At 42.4% G+C, this 24,840-nt stretch overlaps 3 protein-coding genes across 4 annotated transcripts; all 3 read left to right on the top strand.

Annotated features, from left to right (window-relative positions):
• The first annotated feature begins 568 nt into the window (after nt 1-568).
• LOC117843196 (subtilisin-like protease 3) lies at nt 569-2,605 on the top strand. The gene is made up of 3 exons (XM_034723753.2): nt 569-908; nt 1,008-1,105; nt 1,907-2,605. Exons 1-3 carry the CDS (start codon nt 700-702, stop codon nt 1,978-1,980), a joined length of 381 nt encoding a protein of 126 aa, XP_034579644.1. The 5' UTR covers nt 569-699; the 3' UTR covers nt 1,981-2,605.
• A 2,809-nt stretch (nt 2,606-5,414) lies between these two features.
• LOC117846618 (uncharacterized) lies at nt 5,415-9,418 on the top strand. Its single transcript, XM_034727845.2, has 8 exons — nt 5,415-5,658; nt 6,773-7,224; nt 7,337-7,409; nt 7,524-7,604; nt 7,732-7,795; nt 8,195-8,282; nt 8,366-8,450; nt 9,209-9,418. The coding sequence occupies exons 1-8, from the start codon at nt 5,557-5,559 to the stop codon at nt 9,245-9,247; spliced, it is 984 nt and encodes a 327-aa protein (XP_034583736.1). The 5' UTR covers nt 5,415-5,556; the 3' UTR covers nt 9,248-9,418.
• Nucleotides 9,419-10,360: 942 nt separating this feature from the next.
• Nucleotides 10,361-15,540, top strand: LOC117846090 (serine carboxypeptidase-like 7). Of its 2 annotated transcripts, none has more exons than XM_034727191.2 (13): nt 10,361-10,830; nt 10,898-10,974; nt 12,953-13,075; nt 13,209-13,311; nt 13,428-13,480; nt 13,655-13,756; nt 13,896-13,979; nt 14,173-14,337; nt 14,448-14,519; nt 14,651-14,775; nt 14,862-14,975; nt 15,071-15,116; nt 15,249-15,540. In XM_034727191.2, exons 1-13 carry the CDS (start codon nt 10,506-10,508, stop codon nt 15,330-15,332), a joined length of 1,473 nt encoding a protein of 490 aa, XP_034583082.1. In that variant the 5' UTR covers nt 10,361-10,505; the 3' UTR covers nt 15,333-15,540. The 2 variants fall into 2 exon arrangements, with proteins under 2 accessions (XP_034583082.1, XP_034583083.1); XM_034727192.2 differs by having other exon boundaries at nt 10,365-10,830; nt 13,443-13,480.
• Nucleotides 15,541-24,840: the final 9,300 nt, after the last annotated feature.

Here is a 24,840-nt window from a genome sequence, read left to right on the forward strand (position 1 = left end):
GGTAGCTCAACATGGTTTTTACTCACATATTCATAATCCTCTATATCTGTTATAGCATATAAAAAGATATTTTAAGTAGAAAATTATGATAAATGTACATTACATCCGTTCTTAAATATAACACAATTGACTATTTGCTCAAACTTTAACCAATCATATTTATCTAACAAAATAAATAAATAAATAAATAAATAAGATGAGTACCGCTACGCCTACATCAAAAGTACTTTAGATTCAACTTACTATTTGCATAATACTTATAGAAAAGATGATAATCTAATAAATGAAAAAAGTGAATGGTATTGTCATGTTTAAGAACGGAATTGAAGTAGTACTTCACAGACTAAACTTGTTTCAAAGTATGTTGAGTTCTAGTTAAAAATGGGAAAACATCAGGATTGCATCGGCCGGTTACCTGCTCCTCCCCGGCCTTATTTTTGAAACCCTAGACAGACTATTTCTTATATAATCTTTAAAATTACAGAAATAGTAGCACTGTAGTGCGTGGCGCCACTTGTGTACAAAACGAGCGCCCGAACAAGACGCCGCGGTTATATAAGCGGCCACCGGCTCCCTGCTCCCTTCCCGCCACGCCCAGCAAGAAACCAGCGCGTCCTTCGATCCACCGCGCACGACGCGCCACCACCACCACACCTGTTCATCTCATCCCCGCCCCGCCCTCTCGATCGCCGGCTTGCCATGGCGGAGACGAAGCGCCCGCGCGCCGCGGCGGCAGCCTTCCTGCTGGTCCTCCTCATCTCCGCCGCCGTGGCCACGGCCGCCGCCGGCAGGGAGGGCAAGCACGGGCAGCAGCAGGCCAGCGTGTACATGGTGATGGTGAGGCCCCCCGCCCAGGGCGTCGACTGCGAGGCCTACCAGATGGGCATCCTCGCCGCCGCGCTCGGCAGGTACGAACCGGAGCTGCAAAGCATTGGCATCAAAATCTTGTTGTTCCTCTCAAAAAAAAAAATCTCGTTGATTGGGTTTCTTTTGTTGCGAATTGCTAGCGAGGCGAGAGCCAAGGCGGCGCTGGTCTACAGCTACAAGACGGTCGTCAGCGGGTTCGCCGCCAAGCTCACGCCGGCGCAGGTCGCCGCGTTGCAGAGTGAGTTCCTTTGCCTGGTTTCTTGTGCGAATTCACGGTGTCGGCAACCATGCTAGAGCCTTAATTTTGGTTCGTGTGCACAACAGAATCTTCGGCAAATTGCTGCATTAATTTGTCTAGTCTTGTTAATTGATTGTCAGCAACCATAGTATAGAAATGAAGATCTTCCCACATGGTCTGCACATGATCGAGTCAACCCATGGTTTACAGTTAACCAAGGCAAAAAGATGTTTTTTATGCCCTGTTGACAGATTTTAGTCAAGAGGGGAGGAGAATCCTCTTGGCAATTCCGAGGTCAATGCAACGCGTGCTTCAGTGGTTTCCAATTGGATATAGCTACGTTTGACATATTATTATCCTTAGCTTTAACTTTAAAAGTCACTGGAACGGGTCTTCGTGGTAACTTAAATTCGATATATGGTGAAAAGTGTAACTTTGAGTGGTAAAAGGTTAACCTGATGAAACCTTCCTTGAAAGTTTCTCTTTTTCTTGCGCCTTTCTTGTCAAGAAGACAAGCATACTTTGGGTTTCCTACTCCGAAAGCATCTCAAAGTGAAAAGAAGAAGAGGACCACCACTAGGCAAACAACGTAGTTAATACTTAATAACGTTATCCTTCAATTCACTCTGGTGCATGAACATGCTAATAAGGCCTTATTTGAAATGCCAGAAATTTTTAGGGAACCTGCGAAAATCAAACTTTAACCTGTGTTCCAACAAAATTCATGTAAATTTAGTAGTTTCCAACCAGGGCCTGAAGGCTCGAAACTTATACTAACTTTTGTGCTTCTTTCTTGGCCAGAGCATCCTGAAGTTCTCCAGGCGCTGCCTGACGTGCAGTACACCCTTCAGAGGGACAGCAACCACCTCAACTGAGTTCTTCAACCCTTCAAAGAAGGGCTGAAGATAGGATACATAGTTCAGCTCAGTTCAGTACCGTGATCTGCTTCACCATGTATTACCTCGTATTTACGCGCGTGTAAGCGCGTGCACAACCTAGGTGTCTGACAGTAGGACAAGTTTACACAACCAGAGAATTCGGTGTCATTGTTATACCATCTTCACTACATACGCCAAAGTATACAGCCTTTGTACTGCTGAGGCCGGGTAATTTAGTCGTCCCTTTCTACGTACGTGTTGATGACTGCTGTAACTGTAAGTGCAATCATCAAGTACCAGAAGTTTCAACGTACCAGACTGAATCTCAACGTACCAGATCGATGATCCGACCTGTGGTTCCTGCTGTTTGAACGCACGAGGCTGCACATGAGCTGGGGGGAATGAGAAGATTTCAGCACATGTGTAGTTGTGTACGAACCAACCAATTGCACATTTCAAGGCTTGCACTGCAAACGTGCTACGTATTGATTGTCCTTCTGTTTCCCCTTTCAGGAAACCAGTAACTTGAAGATTGTTTTTCAGTTAAGCTAGAGAACGAGAGGCACACATGTTGCTCTTCAGTGTATACAGCAATAAGATTTCATATATTTTCTTCCCTGTCCCTGAATGAGCTTTCAGTGTGAGGCAGGTCCAGAATGTGATCCAACCGTGCCCCAACATACAGATAGCAAGGACAGAGGAGAATGAATTTCTGCAATCAGTAGAGTTCTTTACTTGTTTCCCTGAAAGTTGATGTGAATTTTCACGAACTGAGTCTATTTTATCACAAGCTTGCAGTAGAGTGATATATTTTTTATCTACATACTCTTGGCATAAAGATATATTATCGCCTTCATGGAAAAAATTGTCTCCCGGCCCACCTCGCTGAGCTACATCTTTTCAGCTGACCGCCTATAACTGCTGTCGGTTTCACTCCACTTGGCATCAGCATGCAGAAAAGAGGAAATTTTGCTGTGTCCAATGCAAGTGCCACGAAACAGGTTCAGTCATCATCAATCAAATTGCCCAACCCTATCGTATAGGTCTGCAGACCATGTTCATCAGATTAGACAAACATTTGTGCCCAACATGGTTAACTTAAGACAAGAACTTTGCAAAAAGAAAAGAGAGAGATAATCGGGTTTTTATCTAATTGGGCGCGTGCATCGGTTGAAACCTCTCCACTACACATCCTTCCCACCGAACGCAGCGGCAAACTGCAAGGCTACATGCAACAAGGCGGCTCCAAATCGACTATACAACTTGAATGGGCGGCCGTCGTTACGCTTTTCCTGAACTGCTCTCTTCTCATCAAGATGGCATTAGCATGTTGCTTTTCCCTGTTATTTTGTGAGAAGTGAGGGAGATAACGTATTCCATTCAAGCTTGGGGTTAGGACTTAAGAGCAGAGGGCCAGGCCTAGTTCTGTGGTGGTTTTTGTAAACGAAATCCAGTAGCCGTCTCTACTCCTTTCGGCACGCCGAGGGCATCAGCGGTGGTACGGAAAAGGGGCTGAACGCTAAAAGTGTCGACTTGGTACAACAAAAGGTGTCAAATAAGAAAAAAAGGAAAGAGAAGGTGACATGCCACTTCGGAACAAAGGGATTTAGAGGAATTTTATATAGGAATTTGAATCCTACCTAGGACCGTTTCGTTTATGTGTATATGGTCCTTTGGGAGAAACAAAGGATTGAGCACACTACGAAAGTCCCAATACAATGCCTTGAATTTTGAAGGAGACCTAACAAGAGCTTTAACCTACTGAAAAAATATGAGTTGATGGGACAAAGGTCTATTAGGGGGTAAACTAATTATGATTTAATTAGTTAAGCCCGCTTTGAGATTTGTGCACCCTTTTTAGAAAAAAAGCTTTACTGGAGCACAACTCGTTTTCCTATACTCCAGCTAAAGGATTATTCATGTGTCTGCTTGAAATTATAGTCATTTTAACTTTATCCTAAGTCAAATTAGTCTAACTTTGACTAAGATTTTAGAAAAACAAATATATTAACATCTATAGTACAAAAAAAACACTTTTAAAGTATATTTCAACATGGATTTAAGGAAACTAATTCCTTTTCCAAAAAAAAACTAATTGAATATTGTAAATGTTGATACTTTTTCCTATAAAATTAGTCAAAACTAAGGAGTTTGTTTTAGCACAAAACTAGAGTGAATTATAATTTATTATAGTGGGAGTAGCTTTTATTGTTTCGCAATTCTCAGTGCTGCACTTGTATAGTGCGTGTTGTCCATTTTGAGACGTTTTTCTTGTTCCTAGATCCTTTTCCAAAACTAACCTCCATAACTGGTTTCCATCTAATTTGGCCATGTTACCCCTAACCACAGTCCAAAATGGGACAAGGCCTCTGATGTTCCCCTTTTGGCCATTGCCATGGCATACTCGTTTTTGCACCATGTTGCCTTTACTGCTCCTGCCCCATCGTCTTTTCCAAGCTACCCACATCCCCTAAAATGCCAATTTATATAGAGAGAGCTCAACTGGGTTTACCAGATGGAGAGAGAAGAATATGCTAGGAACTTATAAACGGACTTTTGCATGGTATTAAACGCGTTTATTCCAGTAGCAATTAACATGATACATGGATTATACGGACAGAAAATGGCATGTAAACAATAGAAACCGTGCAAAAATAAATGGTGAGCATGTTCTCGATTGGCAAATAGAGCATCACCTTTATCTTTTGATGGTACATTAACATTTTTTTCTCTCAAAATATTTAGGAGCAATTCATACATGAACATGGAGAGAAAGTCCATAGAATTTTGAAAGAAAATCCACAAAATCAGTAGAAAAATGTGACCAAACTTTAAAGTGGCCGGATTTTATATCTATCATTCTATCGAGCATAATATTTGAAAATCGGAGAGCAAATTAGCATCGGTTATAACTTAAAGTAAATTTAAAGTAAATTTGTAACAACATACCTCAATTTGATGCAGCTCCTCCATTTATTAATTGCTCTTGCGCTTAGGCCCCGTTTGTATTAAATATAGGTTAATTGTAAAACCAATTGAATAAATGAAGGAAAATTCGCGAGACGAATCTATTAAACCTAATTAATCAATATTTAGCATATAATAGATTCGTCTCGCGAATTAGCCATGGCTTACCTGAACTAAAAATTAGTCCCGTATCCATATAAAACCGCTGCATGTAACTGTAAATTAGTTGACTTGACTAGTGGGGCCAGTCGCTCGCGGGATCAACCACTGACCCCACAGCTCCGACGTTGCACGCGCTTGGACGGCCGCTGACCGGCTGACGTGTCTTGTCCGACCGAGCCGACCCGACGCCCCTGGTGCGTTGCCGTGTCGTGAACCGCGTGCGGTCGTGGCGACGTGCCGGTGCCAGGCCTAACTTGCTCCCCGCGTGCGGCGTGCGCCATCAGCCCGCTCCCCAGGTTTGTAACTACCTTCCCCCTTCCTTCCTCTGCCTTTGTCCTCCCGCCGTCCTCGCGCGCTCTCGCTTCCCCCACTCCGCCACCACCTCGCGCGGCGCGGTCCACGAGCCGCGTTCCGCGGGCGGGGCGGGCAGGCGCGAGGTGCCCGATGCTCGCGTGGAAGGAGAGGGTGGCGGACCGCCTCGCCCGCCTCCTCGCGGACTCCCCAGTTTCCCCTTCCCCGGCCCCCGCCGCCGTCGGGCCGCCGCAGGTGAGATCTGCCTCCGTCGCCCCCCTGCTCCCTCCCGCGCTCAGGGCAATTACATTGTTTCGGTGCCATCTTTGTGTTTCTTTTTCCCGTGGGTTCGATCGGTGGTTGGTGCGGGGGAGGTTGGGATCTTGCGGGAAAGGCGGGATCTTGAAGGACCCGTGCCGTCGAATCAGGGCCAAAGAATCGATTTTTCCTCTTCCTCGTTAGTTCACGAGTTGCCTGCATTGCAGATGACGTTGCTCGGTAGCTGTTGCTTCGGTGATTGATCTCCTGCTAGATTCGGATTTGGGGGTTGGGTTTTCTTGGCGAAATGTGGCTCCTTGGAATGGCGTCCTGTGATAAGCAAAGACAAAGCATGTGGTTTTGCTGCCCCCTGCTGTCTGCCTGTGCAGATTTGGATGTGCATTTGCATAATGCCTCCAACGGAAAGCGGTGCAGAGAGATTGTCTTCTCTCCCATTTAACGCATAGCCTCTTTTACAATTGCATTCATTTGACGCACATGCTGGCCAGGCTAACCATTTTTCTCAGTCCTCACCTTATGGGCGATGATGAGATATTTGTGGCCCACATCATTTTGGGCCTCAAAAGTCTTTGAAGGGTTAGCTCAGATACTGCACTTATCAGAGTTTGAATGTTTGATCCATTCAAATAAGTTTGTGTTCACTGAGGGAACATGTGAACCTTGCATTGATCTGAAATCAGACCACTTGAACTTTAAATGTATCCCTCATATGCCTGAAAGTTTTTCTTGACAAAATTGCACAGGGCCATTAAATATACAAAGCCCATTTTGATATCCCAGTTTGTTTCCTAATTTATGTTATTTGAAGTAGTTAATAGATGCGGTATCTTTACCAATTACTATTTCTCAGCAGTTATGTGTACAACATTGCATTCCATGCTAAATAAAATGATTTGTCAATATTTGTTGAGAGATCGAAATTAACCTGAATGTATAGTTTATGGTGTGCTATACTTTAGTGTAATTTTGATACTTTTAGTTTGCAGATGTCGCTGAATTCTTCATTAAGTATTGATCTGTTTTAGTTTCAGTAACGCATCTTTTGTTTTGTTCCTTTTGGATGTTATAATAACCTGCATTTTATTTTCAGGCAATATCTTTCCCAGCAGAACATTTTACTTCCCCCAAGAAATCATTGTTGTCTTCTTGTGTATTGTCCCTCCTACCAACCGCAAACTCGGGGCATGAGCAGAATTCACCTTGTTCAGAGACTTTGAGACCATTACCTCCTGAATCACTTCCTAAGAGATGGAGAGGGAGTGATTTCACATGGCAAGAGCTGCCGCTGGAATTGAGCGAGGAGTCTGGGTCCGAAAGTGCGAGAGATGAAAGGAATAGTTATGTTAGTAAAAACCAGGTCCATCAGTCATACAGATCTGAAGAAAACTCAAATGGAAATGAGGAAACATCGACTTCAGACTGTGCAGGCACTCTTCATTATCTAACTGAAAAGTCTATGTTTGTATCTCCAAAACTGTATGCATTTTTTGAATCTTCTCTCCCTGGGACCTTAAAGGGGTGCCACTGGGTATTGCTATATAGGTAAAATATTAACCAGCCTGTCATGCTTACAGCTTTCTCTCAGAAAATACCTTTTTTGATGTTTATCTGTGCACTTTATAATTCTTTCTTGATTTTAACAACTGAAGTGCAGCACCTGGAAGCATGGGATATCTCTAAGAACACTTCTTCGTAGAAGTGAGAATGTTCAGGGTCCATGCCTATTGGTATGTCCAAGTATCTACCTGTATTTACCATTTTATGGGTTTGTTACTCGTGCATACTTTTGTGTCAAATTCATGTTTTTTTGAAGATGTTCCCCCTATTTCCTAATTCATTAGATTGTCGGAGATATGCAAGGGGCTGTGTTTGGTGGTTTATTGAACAGTCCTCTGCGGCCTACGGAGAAAAGGAAATATCAGGTCAGCCATAAAGAAATTGCACATTATACTCATGCATAATAAATACAAGCCATGCTGCATGTACATGAAGATCGCCAAGTTTCATCCATCTTGTATAGTAACTATCGTTACTGCTCTTATGGACCAGGGAACAAACCAGACATTTGTGTTCACAACAGTACATGGTGAACCTAGACTTTTCAGACCAACTGGTAAGAACAATTTATAGAAAAAAACATGTGAATGAGTAGCTTGTGATGAGTATCCAAATTTTTTTTTGAGTTGTTTCACAGGCCAGTAACCTTTTCCTATTATGTCAAGTCTCTGTCAACATTACCTTCAACATAGTCAGTCCCTAGAGATCTTGCAAAATACCAGTTTATTCAAGCCACTGGTTAGTGGGGCAGGACCACTGGAAGACTAAAATGTATGCTAATATAGCCTTCAAGATAACAAGGCAATCTGAAGACCCACTCTATATGTTTCAAAATAAATTGACATTGTATATGCCTCCACCCTTTTTCAGAGTTTTTTTTTCCTACAGTAGAATAATATATTAAAAATTTTAAAAAATTTATCCTTTCAAAGAGCTTATTTGAAAGCTTATCCAGGTGCAAACAGATTCTACTATTTGTGCTTGAAAGATGCTTTGGCATTTGGAGGAGGTGGAAGCTTCGCATTGTGTGTTGATGAAGATCTGTAAGTTGCCTTATGTTGGCATATTTTGCCTTTTTTTTTATAGCAGTTTCTGTATGTATGATATCTAAATTCCGTTTGATTAGGTTACATGGAAGCAGTGGGTCATGCGATACATTTGGAAGCTCATGCTTGGCATATACTCCAGAGTTTGAATTAAAGAATGTTGAGGTAAGATGTTTTTTAATTTGAGTTACACATGAAGGTTTGTATGTGAGTCTGAAACTATAACCCAAACCTGAGTGGACAAGTTCCACCTCAATAAATCCAACTACGCATAGCTACCATCAATACACATTAATATAGGGACATACCGATAGTCATATTAGTTTACAACTCATATATGGCATGTAAGAAAAGCAGCAAAAATCGAAGGGTGTTTTACCAAAACACTGGAGTTAAAAATGCGGACTTTGGTCATAAAATTGTTTCTGTAATGCATGCGCACAATCTTTTAGTTAAATTTGATGCAACCAATTTAGATATTTGATGATGTTACTGGTCAGAGATGGAATTTTATATGCACCTTTTCCATGGTGGCATGTTTTTGTGACTAGGTAGAGATGTAGAGTCTTGATGCTTTGTTTAGATAGGTTTTGGTCCACAAGTGGGCTGGATGATATTGGGCATGTGCATTTGCAATATTGCAACTAAACTCTTAAGATTAATTTGGGCTCCATAGTTCTCTGTTTTGGTTGCGGACATGTTGAATAAGGATTGTTGCATGACATTTCAGGATGGGGGAATAAAAAAGAAAAGCACCATTTTCACATTCCTCTTGCATGTATTGTGAATTAGAGAGAACCGTTATTCAGATGGAAAATTCCACATGCTTGATTCCCATTTTGCAGCCGTTGTCATGCATTTCCGTTTCCGTACTTGATCTCGCATGCCTTATTGTTGACCTCACTGGCGTTTCTTTTGTGCAGCTGTGGGGATTCACGCATTCGTGGAGCCGTTCGAAATAGCGGAAGCTAATTGCCCCCATACGACCGTCAGGTGTAATCCTGTGTACTTGTTCGTTGTGATGTCAATATTCTTGTAATCCACGTGTAACATTGTCTCGTTTATTTTTCCGCATTTAAAATATATTTTTTTCTTCTCAGGAGCAGCAATGCTCAATCAAGAAAATTTCACTACGCGTTCGTTACTTTAACCTTTTTCTCTAGTCGCGCATTCTTCTGCGTGAAAGCTGTGAATTTGTGATGAATGAAATACGCTAACCTAAAAAATATGCAATTTGCTTTTGCCCAAAAACAGCCCAAGCACATTTCAGCCCACCAATAAACCAATCCCTACCCTGAGAGCAATAATCATCGGAAGGCATCCAAATCTCTGGCCGATCCATGAGCTGTGTGATCAAACAGAGCTCCTCTCTCCTCGCACGGCGTGATCATTCCTTCCCGTGTGGCCTCGTCGACTCGTTGTTGTTACGGTTACGGTCCTTGGCCGGCAAATCACAATCACCAATGGACTCCAAGTTGGGTAAGGGTACAAAGTACACAGGACTCAAAGCAGAGGTCGCCGTTGTCCCGCTACTCACTCGTGGCATTGTCACCCTTGGAGCGATGATGGAGTACAGTTAGCTACAGTAAGGGAAGGACGGCTGGACACTGAGACATCATTGATTGCAGCGATGGACGGACTTTATAATGGCTGTCGGCTGAGACATCAGTTGCGTCAATGGCTGGACGCTTCCTCCCGTCGTATCTGTGCGTCATCCAGCCTTGCTCGTCTCCTTTCTAGGCCATGTTTAGTTACTCCCAACTCCCAACTTTGACACTATGCAAAAAGAAGATTCCCCATCACATCAAACTTGCGGTACATGCATGGAGTACTAAATGTAGATAAAATTAAAAACTAATTGCACAGTTTTGTTGTACTTTGCGAGACGAATCTTTTGAGCCTAATTAGTCAATATTTGGACAATAATTCACAAATACAAACGAAACGCTACAGTGTGCTACAGTGCTGTAACAGTAATTTGGCACCTCCCAAATTCCCCAACTAAACACGGCCCTAGCTTTTGTTAGCAACATTTTTGTCTCGAATGTGTGGATACGAATACCTGCTGGCTGAGAATGACCCATTGTCAGAGCCAAGGCTGATGGCTGCTGTCGTCTCTTCCTGTCGTCAGTCTCTATCCAGCCGTCTCTTCCTTGTCCACTGAGGCACTGAGGCCATGGAGGGGCAGGCGAGCAGCTCGATATCTTAGATAGAGCTCACATGGCGGTGCCGAGGAAGATGGCATGGCCGCCTCGCCTCCCCTGCTCTCGCTGCTTCCTCCTCCTCTGCTTCCTGCTCATCATCGCCTTCGCCGCCTCCGGCTCCGGCGCCGGTCGGGTGGTGACCAGCCTCCCCGGCTTCGACGGCCGCCTCCCCTTCCACCTCGAGACGGGGTACGTGGAGGTGGGCGAGGCCAATGACAACGGCGCCAACCTCTTCTACTACTTCGTCCAGGCCGAGTCCGAGCCCGCCGCCGCCCCTTTCGTCCTCTGGCTCACCGGCGGCCGCCGCTGCTCCGTCCTCAGCGGCCTCGCCTACGAGATAGGTATATGTGTATATTTGCACTTCTTCCACGTGGACATACGTTGGTGACACGTGCGACGGCGATGCAGGTCCGGTGAGGTTCGTCCTGGAGCCCTACGACGGCACCTTGCCGCGGCTGCACTACAACACGAACTCGTGGACAAAGGTCAATCTCTCGTCATCCATCCTTGTACTGTATATACTTCCCCTTCTCCGGTGTACCGTCACACCGGGGCTAAAATTTAGCCTCTATCACATCGGATGTTTGGAAGAGTATTAAATATTGGTTAATTACAAAACTAATTGCACAACCCCTAGGCTAAATCGCGAGACGAATCTATTAAGCCTAATTAGTCTATGATTTGATAATGTGGTGCTACAGTAACCATTCGCTTATGATGGATTAATTAGGCTTAATAGATTCGTCTCGTGATTTAGCCTAGGGGTTCTGCTATTAGTTTTGTAATTAGTTCATATTTAGTCGTCCTAATTAGCATCCGAACATCCAATGTGACAGGGCTAAAGCTTAGCTCCTGTCTCCCAAACACCCCATTAGCAATTATTAGGAGTTCCCAGTAGCTAAAAGATTGACAGGAGTTTCGGACACTCGAGCGAAAAAACCAGACTTAGGGGGTGTTTGGATGTTGGGGGCTAAACATTAGCAGTGTCACATCAGATATTCGGATGCTAATTAGGAGGACTAAATATGAGCTAATTATAAAACTAATTGCAGAACCCCTATGCTAATTCACGAGGTGAATCTATTAAGCCTAATTAATCCATCATTAGCAAATAGTTACTGTAGGACCACATTGTCAAATCATGGACTAATTAGGTTTAATAGATTCGTCTCGCGAATTAGACTCCATCTGTGTAATTAGTTTTGTAATTAACCTATATTTAATATTCTTAATTAGCATCAAATATCCGATGTGACAGGTGCTAAACTTTAGCACCCGGTATCCAAACACCTCTTAATGTGGTGTATTTTTCGGTGTCTGGGATGATGCAACTCGATTTGACCACAATATTTTCTAATAAATGTATGCGATCATAAGGATACGATTTAATGAAATCTACATATGGATTTTACGTTCTAAAATAAATATTAAACACCGATTGACGGTCATCGTAAGTTGCATCAAGTATTTACTGTGATGCGTCTTTCAAGAAAAAAAGTATGGGATAATGTGGTAGGAGGGAGCTCATCGGTATAGGATCTGATTGGTTTGAGTTGCGTATGCATCAGCAACTTAAAATAAGAAACTTATTTGCTTATGAAACCAATCACCCTTGCTTATTTGGGTTGCTTATGGGGCTGCTTATAATAAGCAAATAAGCAGCACAAGAGTTGCTTATGGGGACTTATGGGGACTAAAAGGTGTACTTTACACCTCCTACCCTCATTCAATGCACTCTACTCCTCTCTCTCTCTCCAAACAGCTAGGGGCAAATATGACAATGTCCACCTCATTCAATGCTCATAAGTAAGGGTATCCAAACAACTAGACTAAAAATAAGCAACTCCAAATAAGCAACTTTAAGTTGCTTAATAAGCAACTCAAACCAAACAGGCCCATACTCTCTCTAATCTACTTACACATGTGGAGATTTTGACCATCGGTATATTTAAACTCTTTACAAATATTTTTCATCTCATAAATACTTTCATTTTTACAAATATATGTGCATACATAAAAATTATACTATTTTTCATAATATTATGACATTACTATTAGGTATTAGTACAAGGTTAAACAATTGAGGATGTAACAACGCTGCAAAATGTTGTCTCTGAGATGAAACTCAGATAGGGGAGACAACATACACCCTAAGTTACACTTTTTATGATTTTGGCCATTCTTATATCTCTATTTTAATAATCATCGCCTGGGCCTCAATCATATTTCAAATTAAAAAGCTACAACATTAAGAAGTATCATTCTAAGCCTCTCGGGACCCACCCACAGACACCTCTTTTCACCTTAGCACTAGGATTATTGCTTCATGTTGTTGCAAAATTAATGATCACTATGTAAATCTATTTGAAATACAATGTATTTATCTCGTTCCAAATCTTATCGGCACTGGCCACTAAACTAGCTAGGTCGCCGTGTTTCGCATGCCACTCAATCTGCATGCAGGTGTCGCATATTCTTTTTGTTGATTCGCCGGTTGGGGCCGGGTTTTCCTTCTCTAGAGAACCCAAAGGCTATGATAGTGGAGACATCTCATCCTCGTTACAGTTGCATGAGTTTCTACTCAAGGTACCACAGCAGCCATGCTTACTTATCTTTAATCTAGTTAGCACATACATTGTGGCGCAACCAATTAATCATGCAAACTAATACTAATTGATTCTCAATTCCTGTGTTGTATATTCGTTCAATCGACGTCAAGTGGTTCAATGACCATCCTGAGTACCTTGCAAATCCTTTCTACGTCGGTGGAGACTCATATGCCGGTAAAATTGTACCATTCCTTGCGCAGATAATCTCAGAAGGTATTTATTGCATGATTATTGCTATATATGATAGACAACCTTGGTCTAGAATAATTGTTCATACATTCACATCGATTGACACATCTCTTTGTGGGAAACATTGATGTACTGATTAGCTAGATCCTCTTCAGGTATTGAAGCAGGAATGAAGACTGTTCCTAATCTCAAGGTATTCGTCACATTTTTTTTCCTAAAATTGATGAGGCTACCTATATGTAATTTCCGGAGACTTCTCCGTTTCCTTAAAAAAAACCTATACGCAATTTATTTTTTTTCCATTGGGATGTTAAGTTATTCTACTCATTCGCATGGCCTTATATATGTTTGTTCTGTCTCTTCTTAGGGCTATCTAGTGGGCAACCCAGTGACAGGCGACAGTGTTGATTCTAGCTCTAAAGTGCCGTTTGCTCATGGATTTGGTTTAGTATCAGATCAATTGTATGAGGTAATTAATAATTCTCATCTAATAATACATATTGACCATCTTCATACACTTCTGCTGTCCTAGTGTCAGTGGTGTTTCTCTCTGACTATATATGCATAATTTTATTTTTCTTATGCCATGTTCTTTTGTATGTATGTAGACGATATTGGAGCATTGCCAAGGAGAAGAACACACTGATCCTGCAAATGTGCTGTGTACCCAGGCTATGGATACTGTCCATAATGTATGGAACACTTCTTTGATGTACATGTGAATTTCTATGATATGTAATGTTCATCTCTCTCTCTCTCTCTCTCTCTATATATATATATATATATATATATATATATATATATATATGCTTCAGTTGATTTTATTTGTTGCCAATTCTCAATGGTTTGAGAGATGACTAGCTTCCTGTACTGCTTTACGTGTAGCTCATCTCGGAAGTTGGCAAGGGCCATGTTCTGCTGGACAGGTGTGTTTCTGCGTCCCCTGTAACAAATGTAAACATCTCTTCAGATGATAGAAAGATCCTACGGGAGGAAATTGGAGTGGGGCAGCTAAACCATCCACCTGCTCGTCCTCCATTTCATTGCTTTGTAAGTCGACTTGCATTGGGTAAAATTAAACACCTCTGATCAGTGCAGCAGTAAGGAACACACGGAGAGATCAGTGATTCTATATGCGATGATTATTCTTACATGTGCAGACTTACCGTTACTACCTATCCTACTTTTGGGCAAACGATAGGCGCACCCGAGATGCTCTTGGGATCAAGGAGGTGAGCTACCATATCTAGCTAGTCACTATTCAATTCTGAGGTTACATTAATTCCCATTGGTAAATTTCATTCGATTTACTGCTTGTCGCACCGACAATAGCAAGTTGAGCTAATTAAATCAAATTGTTCAGGGAACTGTCGATGAGTGGGTCAGATGCCGCGATGTGGGAGAGCTTCCATACGCGATCGACATCAAGAGTGCCATCAAGTACCACAGGAACGTCACGTCCAGAGGTTACCGTGCCTTGGTATACAGGTACCACCATTTTTGGAATGAGGAACGGGTTTGTTTGATAAGACTGTCTCTCATGGCATGGAATGGCATGACATGTATGGCTGCAGCGGCGACCATGACCCAGTGGTGCCACACCTGGGCACGCAGGCGTGGGTCAGGTCCCTCAACTTCTCCGTCGTCGATGACTGGAGGGCTTGGCATCTTGATGGGCAGGCAGCTGGGTGCGTGGGTCTCTCTACGTCCTCCGTTTCTTGCTTAATTTTGCTGTCCTTTAATTTGTAGATGATTCATTCATTGTTCCGTTCTCAATTTGCAGGTTCACGATAAGTTACTCAAACAGCATGACATTTGCGACCATCAAGGTACAATGAGCATGCATGCACACTCGATCAATTGACGCCATCTTAATTTACGTTCATCAGAGAGCTTATTACTATTGCTACTAATGTTGCATTAACGGATCGGAAATGGAAATGTGTGGATTGGGATTGCAGGGTGGTGGGCACACGGCACCTGAGTACGAGCCTGAGAAGTGTTTTGCCATGTTCAGCCGCTGGATACTGAATCGGCCACTCTAAGACCGACCTTGTTTGAATCGAGAATAATTCATAACAACGACTTTAATTTGCCGGTAATTTAATAATCCATTCGTGTTGGGATGGACAGATAGAAATATTAGTTCATTATTTCCCCCTCTCCAATCGTCATATATTTATTATTAGGACGAATGGTGTTATGCAATCAAGCCTTTAATATAATAATACTCATATGGTGGCTTGTATGATCTATGCTAGTGGGATGTAATTAATGGCTGCTTATTGTTATGCATGAACGCTATCAAAGTTAATAAAAACTCACTATACCACAACCCTAAATTCCTGTCTGACCTCAGTCGGCAAAGATTGTTACAAAACATTGGTTACGTTGGTAAAAGATTACGATGAACCATCCGTGGGTGGTAAAGGGTCCCCTAATTTAGCGTAGCAAATTTAAGGATCGGGCTTAATAAAAATCAGGTCATAAATTAATATGATTTTGACTAAAAAATAGATAATCTAAGTTGGATTGTGAAGGAGACATAAGGGTCATGATCCATTACCATCCCTATCCGTGGCTAATTCGAGGTATACTGAGTAACTATCCGTGGGTAAATATATACTCCCTCCGTATAGGAAAAGAAAGTCGTTTTGGACAAGGTTTGGGTCAAACATTGGAAATATAAATCATGAATAATTTTTAAGTTGTTGAGTTTGAAAATGTGAAAGCCATATAAATAGATTTGTCTTGAAAAATACTTTCATAAAAATATACATATATCACTTTTGGATAAATATTTTTATAAAAATAAGGAGTCAAAGTAATGCTTTGGAGACCGTGTCGCTGTCCAAAACGACTTCCTTTTCCTATACGGAGGGAGTATACATGTACAGTCAGCATTCATTATGTTGGGCTCAAGAGGTCAGTCGGCAAATCGGCCTAGCCTGTTCCCACACTCACCCTCTGCTCGCGCGTAAAATTTCCCTGGCCCAGCAAAAACAAACCCTAGCCTGCCTCCCAAAACCCCGAGCCGCCACTATCCCCGCCCCTCTCTCTAGGCTAAAACAACACTGCTATGCTCGCCCACCCAAATTTCCACCGCCGCCGCCCAAATTTCCACAGTCGCCACCCAGATTTCCTCGCCCCTGCCCGCATGGCCTCCAAATCCCCTCGACGCGCAGGGCGCCAGTGCCTCTACATCCTCCCCGCGCGCCATCCATCCCCATTGTAACACCTGGTGTTTCAGTCATCAAAGGTGATTAAGAAAAGTTAAAGGTGAATTATGGAGAAAAAGGGAAGAAATTGAATAAAAGTCAAATTCAAGTCAAATTTGACCAAAATTTGGATTTTTGAATCTAAATTTAGAAAAATTTGGTAAAAATATGAAATGAAGGCTTGAGAGTGTTTAGAACTTCAAGGATCAAGATTGGAGACTAAACCTAGTCCTAAACATCTCAAGAAATGCAATTGAAAAATAAAACCAGGAGGATACTATTCACTGTCCGAAAATAGAGTTTCAGAAAAACAATGCAAGTATCCATTTTGAAAATTGATTTCTGCCAAATTTTCCAAATAAGTGTACCAAAGCAACTATACAAAGATGAAGTATGAACTTTGGACAAGTATATTAGAGTGTTTTTAGTGAAGAACAGTAAAGGGATCAAATTCAAATTGAGGCCCAAAGTTAGCACTTTGCCACGGTTAACTTAGCTGCTGAACTGAACTTTGTCTAAGTCTGAAAACAGCAATCAGTAGCTGAGTTTGGAGCGAAATTCAGAAGGATGTAGTGCAAAGGGTATAAGTGTTTATGAGCAAAATGGGATCTTTGATAGTTGTAGAGCACGAATGGTTAGTAGTTGGACTAAAAAGAATGAGCTTGGGCCACTGGAATTGAATTAACAGAAGGGTAATGGCCATGTGCAATGACTGTCGAACTGAATTCAAAAATGTCAGGGCATTCCAGTTGAACCGAAAAAGGGATTCAAAATTGGCAGCCTTAGGATGTTTATCTCGGGAGGAAGTTTAAATATAAATCAAAGAGTCCAAGTTTATCTTCAACTTTGCTTAAGCAACTTGTGGACCGTTGGATGCAAAATCTTCTGAATTTCTTGGTGTCTTCTGAATTTCTCGCCCGTCTGCCAGCTCAACACCTGAGGCCACCTCTTCACCACACAAGCCTAGCACTAGGTCACGGTAGCGCCCATGCGCACGGTAAGTCCTTCGAATAACTACCGCTCCCGCCGCCGTTTCTTACCGCCCTATTTTTCACCGCCACCCGTCGCTCTCTGTCAAGCCAGCGCCGCCGACCGAAAATTCCACTGCCACAACGCCTCCCCATCGATTCCTCTCGCCCACACCTCTGCTAGTACCTCGCCTACAACCGTGGCAGCTTGTTGTCCAGCTTCTCCGCCGGCAAGCCCATAACCGCCGCCGCAAGACCTCCTGCTCACGGTGAGCATCACCTTGCCGTTGTCTTTCTTCTTTGTGGTAAGCCGTAGGTAAGCGCCTGGGGTACTAGGAAGCTGTAGGGGTAGTCGGAGAGGTGAGTTATGCCATCGTCGTGCTTGGTCACGGCCGGTAGTCAGTCCCGCCGCCCGCCGCCGTGGAGTGGGGAGCTCCGGCCACCTTCCGGGGAGCTGCCGCCGCGCACGGGTGCGCTATGGCATGGGGATGCTTCCCCAGCGCAGCCCCGTCGCCGGTGGGGTGCCGGCCGGCGAGCCGCGCCGCCCCCTGTCGCGCTCGGTTTTGGCACGCGGAGGAAGACGGTGCTGGCACCGGGGGCCCGCCCGTCAGTAGGAGGAGGGAGGGGGGAAAAGGAAGACCGGCCGGGGCGCAGCAGGAGTGTGATGGGCCGGGGGTCCAGCAGGCCGATGGGCCGGTGAGGCAGGCCGGTGCCACGGAAAGAAAAAGAAAAAGGATAGCTGGGCCGTTGGGCCGGAACCGGATTAAGAGAGAGGAAAGGAAAGAGAATCGGCCCAGTGAGCCCGGCAGAGGAGAAAAGGCCGGCGGGTAGAGGGAATAGGAGAAGAAGGTGGATCCGAGCTGCGGGCCCAGCGCAAGAGAGAGGGGGTAGGAAGGGGGTGAGTAAGAAAAGTAAGGCTTGGAGTTTTGGGACAAATTTAGATTTTCTTTTGTTAGAATAATAGCTTTAATTCATCTATCACCATTTAAATCACAGAAATTTCTAGGGGTGTCCAAAATTAGTGAAACCAATTTTGTTAGGATTGTTTTATTTTCCTTTATGCATTAAAATTTTTATACCCTAGGAAAAATAATAAAAATTTAGGTATTTGTTTAATGCCTTTTCATTAAGGTATTTAAATAAATACTTAACCTTTATTAAATGCATAAAATATGGAATAATGTTTTCATAATTACAAACTATTATTAACTCATAGGAAATTAGGTTTTGAGACTAGAAAATAATTATAATATTTTCTAAAAATAAAAGAAAAAGCCTAAGGTAGGGTTAGTAAAGAAAATAAAAGTGGTGGGTTAATCTTTTGGGGTTTTGTGTGTGTTGGCTTGCAGCTTTATCATGATAAATTGTGTAGTCACTTGTTGGCTTGCAACTTTATCATGAAGGAAAGTTGTATAGTCTTGTATTCAAAAAGTTGCATCACTAACCCATGCATATGCTATATCATAGACACCGAAGCACCTGAAGAGGATTTCTTGGAATTATCAGAAGGATCTCCGGAGGTTGAAGAGATCATTGAGTTGATCCCCTGCGAAGCCAATCCGTCGGACAGTGCTAACATTTTTATAGAACAAGGCAAGCCCCGGTGCATTTATACTTATCTACTTTGGAATTATTATTTCATGTGTCCAATTATTGGTTAATTTCTATATGAATGAACTATGTCTAGGAGTTGATTGAAACCCATTCTTGTACATAATCATACCTTGTTTTAAGGACATCTTTGCCACTTGTTCAAACAGTTAGTAAGTAACCCAAGTTTAGAAATGCTTAGATGCTTAAAGTAACTTGTTTACCAAACCTTATGGTGGAACGTTGGGTCATACATGCTAATCATGGAAAGTAGCTTGGAAAGTTGAAAGGCAGGCAGAAGCTAGAGAGGTTAGTTCTGTCTACTAGTTTAATCTGGTTAAGGCCTGATCGTTGTCTTAACCTTTGATCAAGTGAATGACACCTGATTACTTACTGGGTATGGGACCAGTAAAGCCCGGTAGGTTAGTAGACTCTCTGATCGGGAATATTTTGTACCCATGCTTGACATGCTAGAGATTGGCAGGGGCGTAGCCTGAAACTCACATGGAGATCAGGCCAGACGTGGGGTCCCATGTGGGGGTGCGTCCCTGGGTCCGGGTAGTCTTATTCCCAATCCTTGGGTTTGCTAATCGAAAGGTCATTACGTACGACCTGGACAATCGTACATAGCTGGTGATCAGAGTGCTCTCCTGCAGGATGTACATTGATCCGGATCGCCGCAATTCTCGGTTATGAATGCACTTGATCACTATTGAGCATCGTAGTATAATTTCATGAATGCAATGTCTTCCCAATAATAATTTGGTATATGACTTATATCTTGCTGCTTGCAAAACATTCTTTTGTCTTCATTTAGAATGGTTAGGTAATAACTTAATTGGGTTAAAAGATAAAGCTAAGGCCTCACTTTTAGTAAGCTCTTTGGCAAAAAGTGTGTCAGCCAATATACTAAACAGCTATCATATAGTTCCAGAAAAATTATTATATTGGTTAGTCGGGTAAGCCTTGCTGAGTACCCCGTACTCAGGGTTATCCCTTGTGGCTATTTCAGAGGCACCGCAGGAGTCCGCAGAGGAGGAAGCCCCGAAAAACTAGGGTATTGTTACGAGTCTCGCAATACCTCAGAAGAAAACTTAAATGCTCATCTCCCACCAGGACCGGTTTATGTTTTAAACTCCTAGAATCTCTCTGACCTGCATTGTTAAGATTATTTCAAACTACGTTCTGCAATAACTCGTACCTCGTGTATGTATGTAAAAATGTAATATTTGTTGATGCTTTCCCATCGTGGAAGCGATCCTGGTGTATGGCTATGAGACGTGACGTGGATCTTCGAGGAGTCCTAGGGACACTCGACAGACTACCGGACTTATACTGTTTTAAGTGCGTTTCGGATAATTGTTGTCCCAACGGCGATTAGGTGCATTTAAACCAGTTTAAGTTGGGCGGTTCCGCCACACCCATCCCCCTCCCTAGCCCCGGCGTCCACCTCCAAATCCGCCCCTCGCACCCTCACCACCACTACCAGAAATGTGTTGATCTATGATGAAAATTTTATGAAACATTTGTTCTCGTCATAGATCTATGATGTTTCTTGCTGAAAATATCAAAAAGTTTCACATCCAAGCAAATTTAGTGATAAAGTTACGGAACATCATAAAAGTTGCCACTATAGCTAAAAATAAATCGTCACTCGTTGTTACATGATGGTTTTGTGATGATATAAGCTCCGTGAAAACATCATAAACCAACGAGGATCCCACATGTAAGTTTAAGCTGATAAATAGGATGGTAAAATAAAATGAAAAATGAGCTTTTCCCGTGGATCGAACTTGTTACCGCGACTGGGTCCCACATATAAGTTTCAGGTGAGTTGGTGGCAGAAGTTTTGGTAAGTTATGTTAATCTGAGATTAAAAAAGGAAAGTAAAATAAAAAGAAAATAGTGTCAATAGGAAGGCTCAAACCTTTGACCTCTTGAATGTGCTAACATAGCACTACCACTAAGACATATACTATGTATGTTTTTTGAAAGGACAAATTTTATATATTTTGGTTCTAATAAGTATGGTCCACATGCCAGTTGCAGGCCCAAGCCTGGGTATATTTCTCATTTCTTGACATGGCGTACACTACTGCAAGAGACTCACTGGCACCATGCTCCTGTTGGCTGTGGCAAAGACTAGAGCTAGTGTCGGTGCGCAAATCTGCAACTTCCCAAGGAGGGAGTGGCGAATCCTAGTAGGCCTAGTGGCGAAGGGAGGATGATGAGGAGCTCCGATCAGGTCAGTCCCCTGTTTTGTGCTGCTAATTTTCCCTATCGTCCTAGGGAAAGGGATTTCTAGATTTGGGGATCTGGGTTGAAGATACTAGATTCCGATTTCATCGTACCCTTAGATTTGCATTCCGATTGGTATTAGAAGTTGATAGGTTATAGTTTATGAAGTGATTCTCGATCCTAATTTTAAGAGTTTATGCTAGAGAATCAAAGAGAATCACTTTCAGCCACAAAATCACTTCTATGAGAGAATTAGCTCCCATAGGTGTATAGCAAAAATCATGTATCTAGTAAAGCCAAAACAACCGACAATTTGAAACGGAGGGAGTAGTTTATAATTTGATAGGTTCATGTATTTTATTAGCTTCCATAGGTGCTTAGAGTCACTGATAGCTACAGCTCGCCGTCACCTGATTGTGATGTTATCGTTGTGGATCCTGAAAATAAGTGCAAGCATGGGTTGACTTTCTATGTGAGGTATAATTGGACATTTGACAACCCTGGGCGTCGGTATGCATGATGTTGTGAGGTAAACAATAACTTATTTCAATTCTAATAAACCTTGCTTCTACTTTTGATGTTAGTGTTGTAAATGGCGAATTGTATGAACGTAATTGGTGTCTGCAGAATGAAGGGATGAAATGCGCGTCATTTAGATGGGTTGATCTTGAATGGGATGCTAGGACTAAAGGTGTTCTAGTGAAGCTAATGAGGAGGAAGGAAAAAGCTGAAGAGGAAGCAATATTGTGGGAAGAAGCATGGAGAATTGATTAGAAGGAGGTCAATGACACAACCTATGAGCTGCACTTGATAAAGCGATACTTTAGGAAGGCAACCAATTCCCCGATGAACATGAGGAAGAAAAATGAGAAATGATGCATTGCTAAAGAAAATCAAAAATCCTTAGAGTGATTACGATGCAAGGAAGTGGAAGGAAGAATATGCAAAGGCTAGCATGGATCTTGAAGAGACTGCCGCTGAGCTGCAGAAGGTGAAGGGAAACCTGGACTAGGCCACCAATGTGGTGAAGAGGATCAAACAATCGATGCTGGATGCCAAATATAGAAGGAAACTCATCAGGGACGATTAGAGGCATAATGTCACTCATTAGGCCAAATTATGATGAATGGCTATAACATGCCATCTTATGAAACTTGTTGTTGCTTTAATGTTTGATGCTTGTTGCTGCTGTGAACTTTGTAGTGATGAATGATTATAACATACCATCTTATAAAACTTGTTGCTGTTGTGATGTTTGCTTGCTGTGATGTTTGCTGCTTGTTGCTGCTGTGAACTTTGTAGTGATGAATGGCTATGACATTCCATCTGATTATGCCACTTTGGTTTAACCTACTTTCAATTTGATTCCAGCAAAACTACCATTCAGAATTCAGATACGCTGCATAATTGAGAAACACTAATAATATAGATATTGGTAGTATATATACAAATGTGTTACAGGTGTTATAAAATAAAAGATCATTAATCTACTAATAGGTAGGCAACAACCATGTTCCTCGTGAGCAAATCCAGTTCCCAGGAACCTGCGTGATACGGATCGCAGAATCATTGTTGATACCTACCATATTTCTTAGTCCCTACTGGTAGATCCAATATTGCTCCTCTTCATCATGCTGATAAGTTCCTAGAAAGTGAATGTGATTTCCCTTTAGGTTAGGCAAGCCATAAATGACATGCTCTTATACAACAATGCACTTGCCAAGTCCAAACAGGATGATCTTATTCTGGAACTCTTGAGCTATCTCCCAGGGTATAGGCTGCCAAATGTCACGGATGAATGAATGTAGAGTAAATTCCACCACCTCAACATCTCTCTTGTTGATGTCCCTGGAACCAGTGCTGTGCATCCTCTCCTTTCGAACAACAGAGAACAATCGGTCTTGACCTTGGAGTAGAGAAGAGATGCTCATGTCAAGAATCCATGATAACCGGAGTCCAATGGCTTGAGGAGGTGTTGGAAGATGAAGCCCCAAGTAGGTCCGCATGTGTTCAGAAGAACTGCACCAGAAATCTTCCGAAGGTATGGTAGCCCAGTCGGATTGGCTTCCCAAATGCCAGATGCAGACGGGCAGTGACCGTAGCGATGGAAAAGATTTCAAGGCCAAAAGTTAGTTATCACGAGAATTTCGGCGGACCATTCACGCAGGTGCCGCGCCCTTCGCCCGTCCCGGCGTGGCGTGACAAGCGAGTGCACGCGTGGAGCTGTCCTTCTCTCCCCACGCACATAGCTTGGAGGAGTGGAGACAACTTCCATATTTAAGTTGGTCATCCCTCCCCTCCACTAGCAATGTGGGACTAAAAACTTGCACAACTCCACCTCTTGCCCATATGGGTCTTTGAAATTTATTTGAAATTCTGAAATTACTATGGGCTAGGCCCATTATTTCAACAGACATGATAATCCATGTACCATAAAAATTTCCATCTTTATTTCTCTTGGATGAATTTCCTCAGGCATGTACTAAATTGCCTCTTTTAGGGTGAAGGAGCTGGTGCAGATCATACAGCAACCTAGGTCGACAACATTCTCAACAGTTGAAGCACAACATTTTTGGGCATCTGCAATGGATGTTGTTAATGGGGTTGTCCCTGCTGTTAGGACAGAGATAGATGGTATAATTGCTGTAACAAAAAAAAGTCTAAAGTAAGTCCTAAGAAGTAAGTCTTATTTACACAGTAATGTGGCTGCTAATTTTTTGTTATTGATTACTTGCAAATTAGTGCCCCTTCTATTTTGCCAGGAGGAAAATGTCAAGCGCAAGAGGAAGCAATGATGATGCTCCCATTAATGAGAATGAGCAGCAAAAGCTTGCAAACGTTGTAAAATTCAAAGAAAGGCTGGAATCTCTTAAACATCCTAATCTGAGCAACTTCATGCCACCTAGGCAACCTAACAAAAGAAGAAAGGTTAGCCTATCCAGACCAATCTTCATCCTCTGAATATCATGGTACAATAGTAAATGCAGATTTTTAAACAATTAATTAACACTCTCATGAATAGAAAATAAACAAAGAAGTCATTATTTGAGAAACAATATTAAAGAGATAGCATGTGCAATGATTTCCATTGCACCTCGATGTTGTTGAAGATTTCTAATCATAGAATAATTTATCTCCTACATTATTGAAACTGTTACAATATTTTAACCTTAGTACAACGTCATTTCATTCAGAGTGAAAAGTATGCATCTGTTTGTAATGATATATAATTGCTACATGTGGATCCATCTCTGTTTAGTTTAAAACCGAATTGAGAACCAAACTAAGCACACCTTCTCAGAAGCACAACAACTCCTTGTTTAAGCCCTCTATCGTACTAAACGTTTGTGTGTTGCTCATGAATGAATTGTTGATCCTTTTGTTTCTTTGGAGATTAGGCAGCTGTCCTGAATCACATATAGCTTTCCTTTGAGTAGAGTAGGGCAGGGAGGTGCTGTCTGTCAGCAGGGCATCTTTTCTGTTTTAAATTTCTTTAAGGAGTAGAGTAGTCCTGTCCTTTTCTGTTTGAAACTAAGTCA

Source organism: Setaria viridis, chromosome 2 (assembly GCF_005286985.2).
Source record: "Setaria viridis chromosome 2, Setaria_viridis_v4.0, whole genome shotgun sequence".
Taxonomy (NCBI): domain Eukaryota; kingdom Viridiplantae; phylum Streptophyta; class Magnoliopsida; order Poales; family Poaceae; genus Setaria; species Setaria viridis.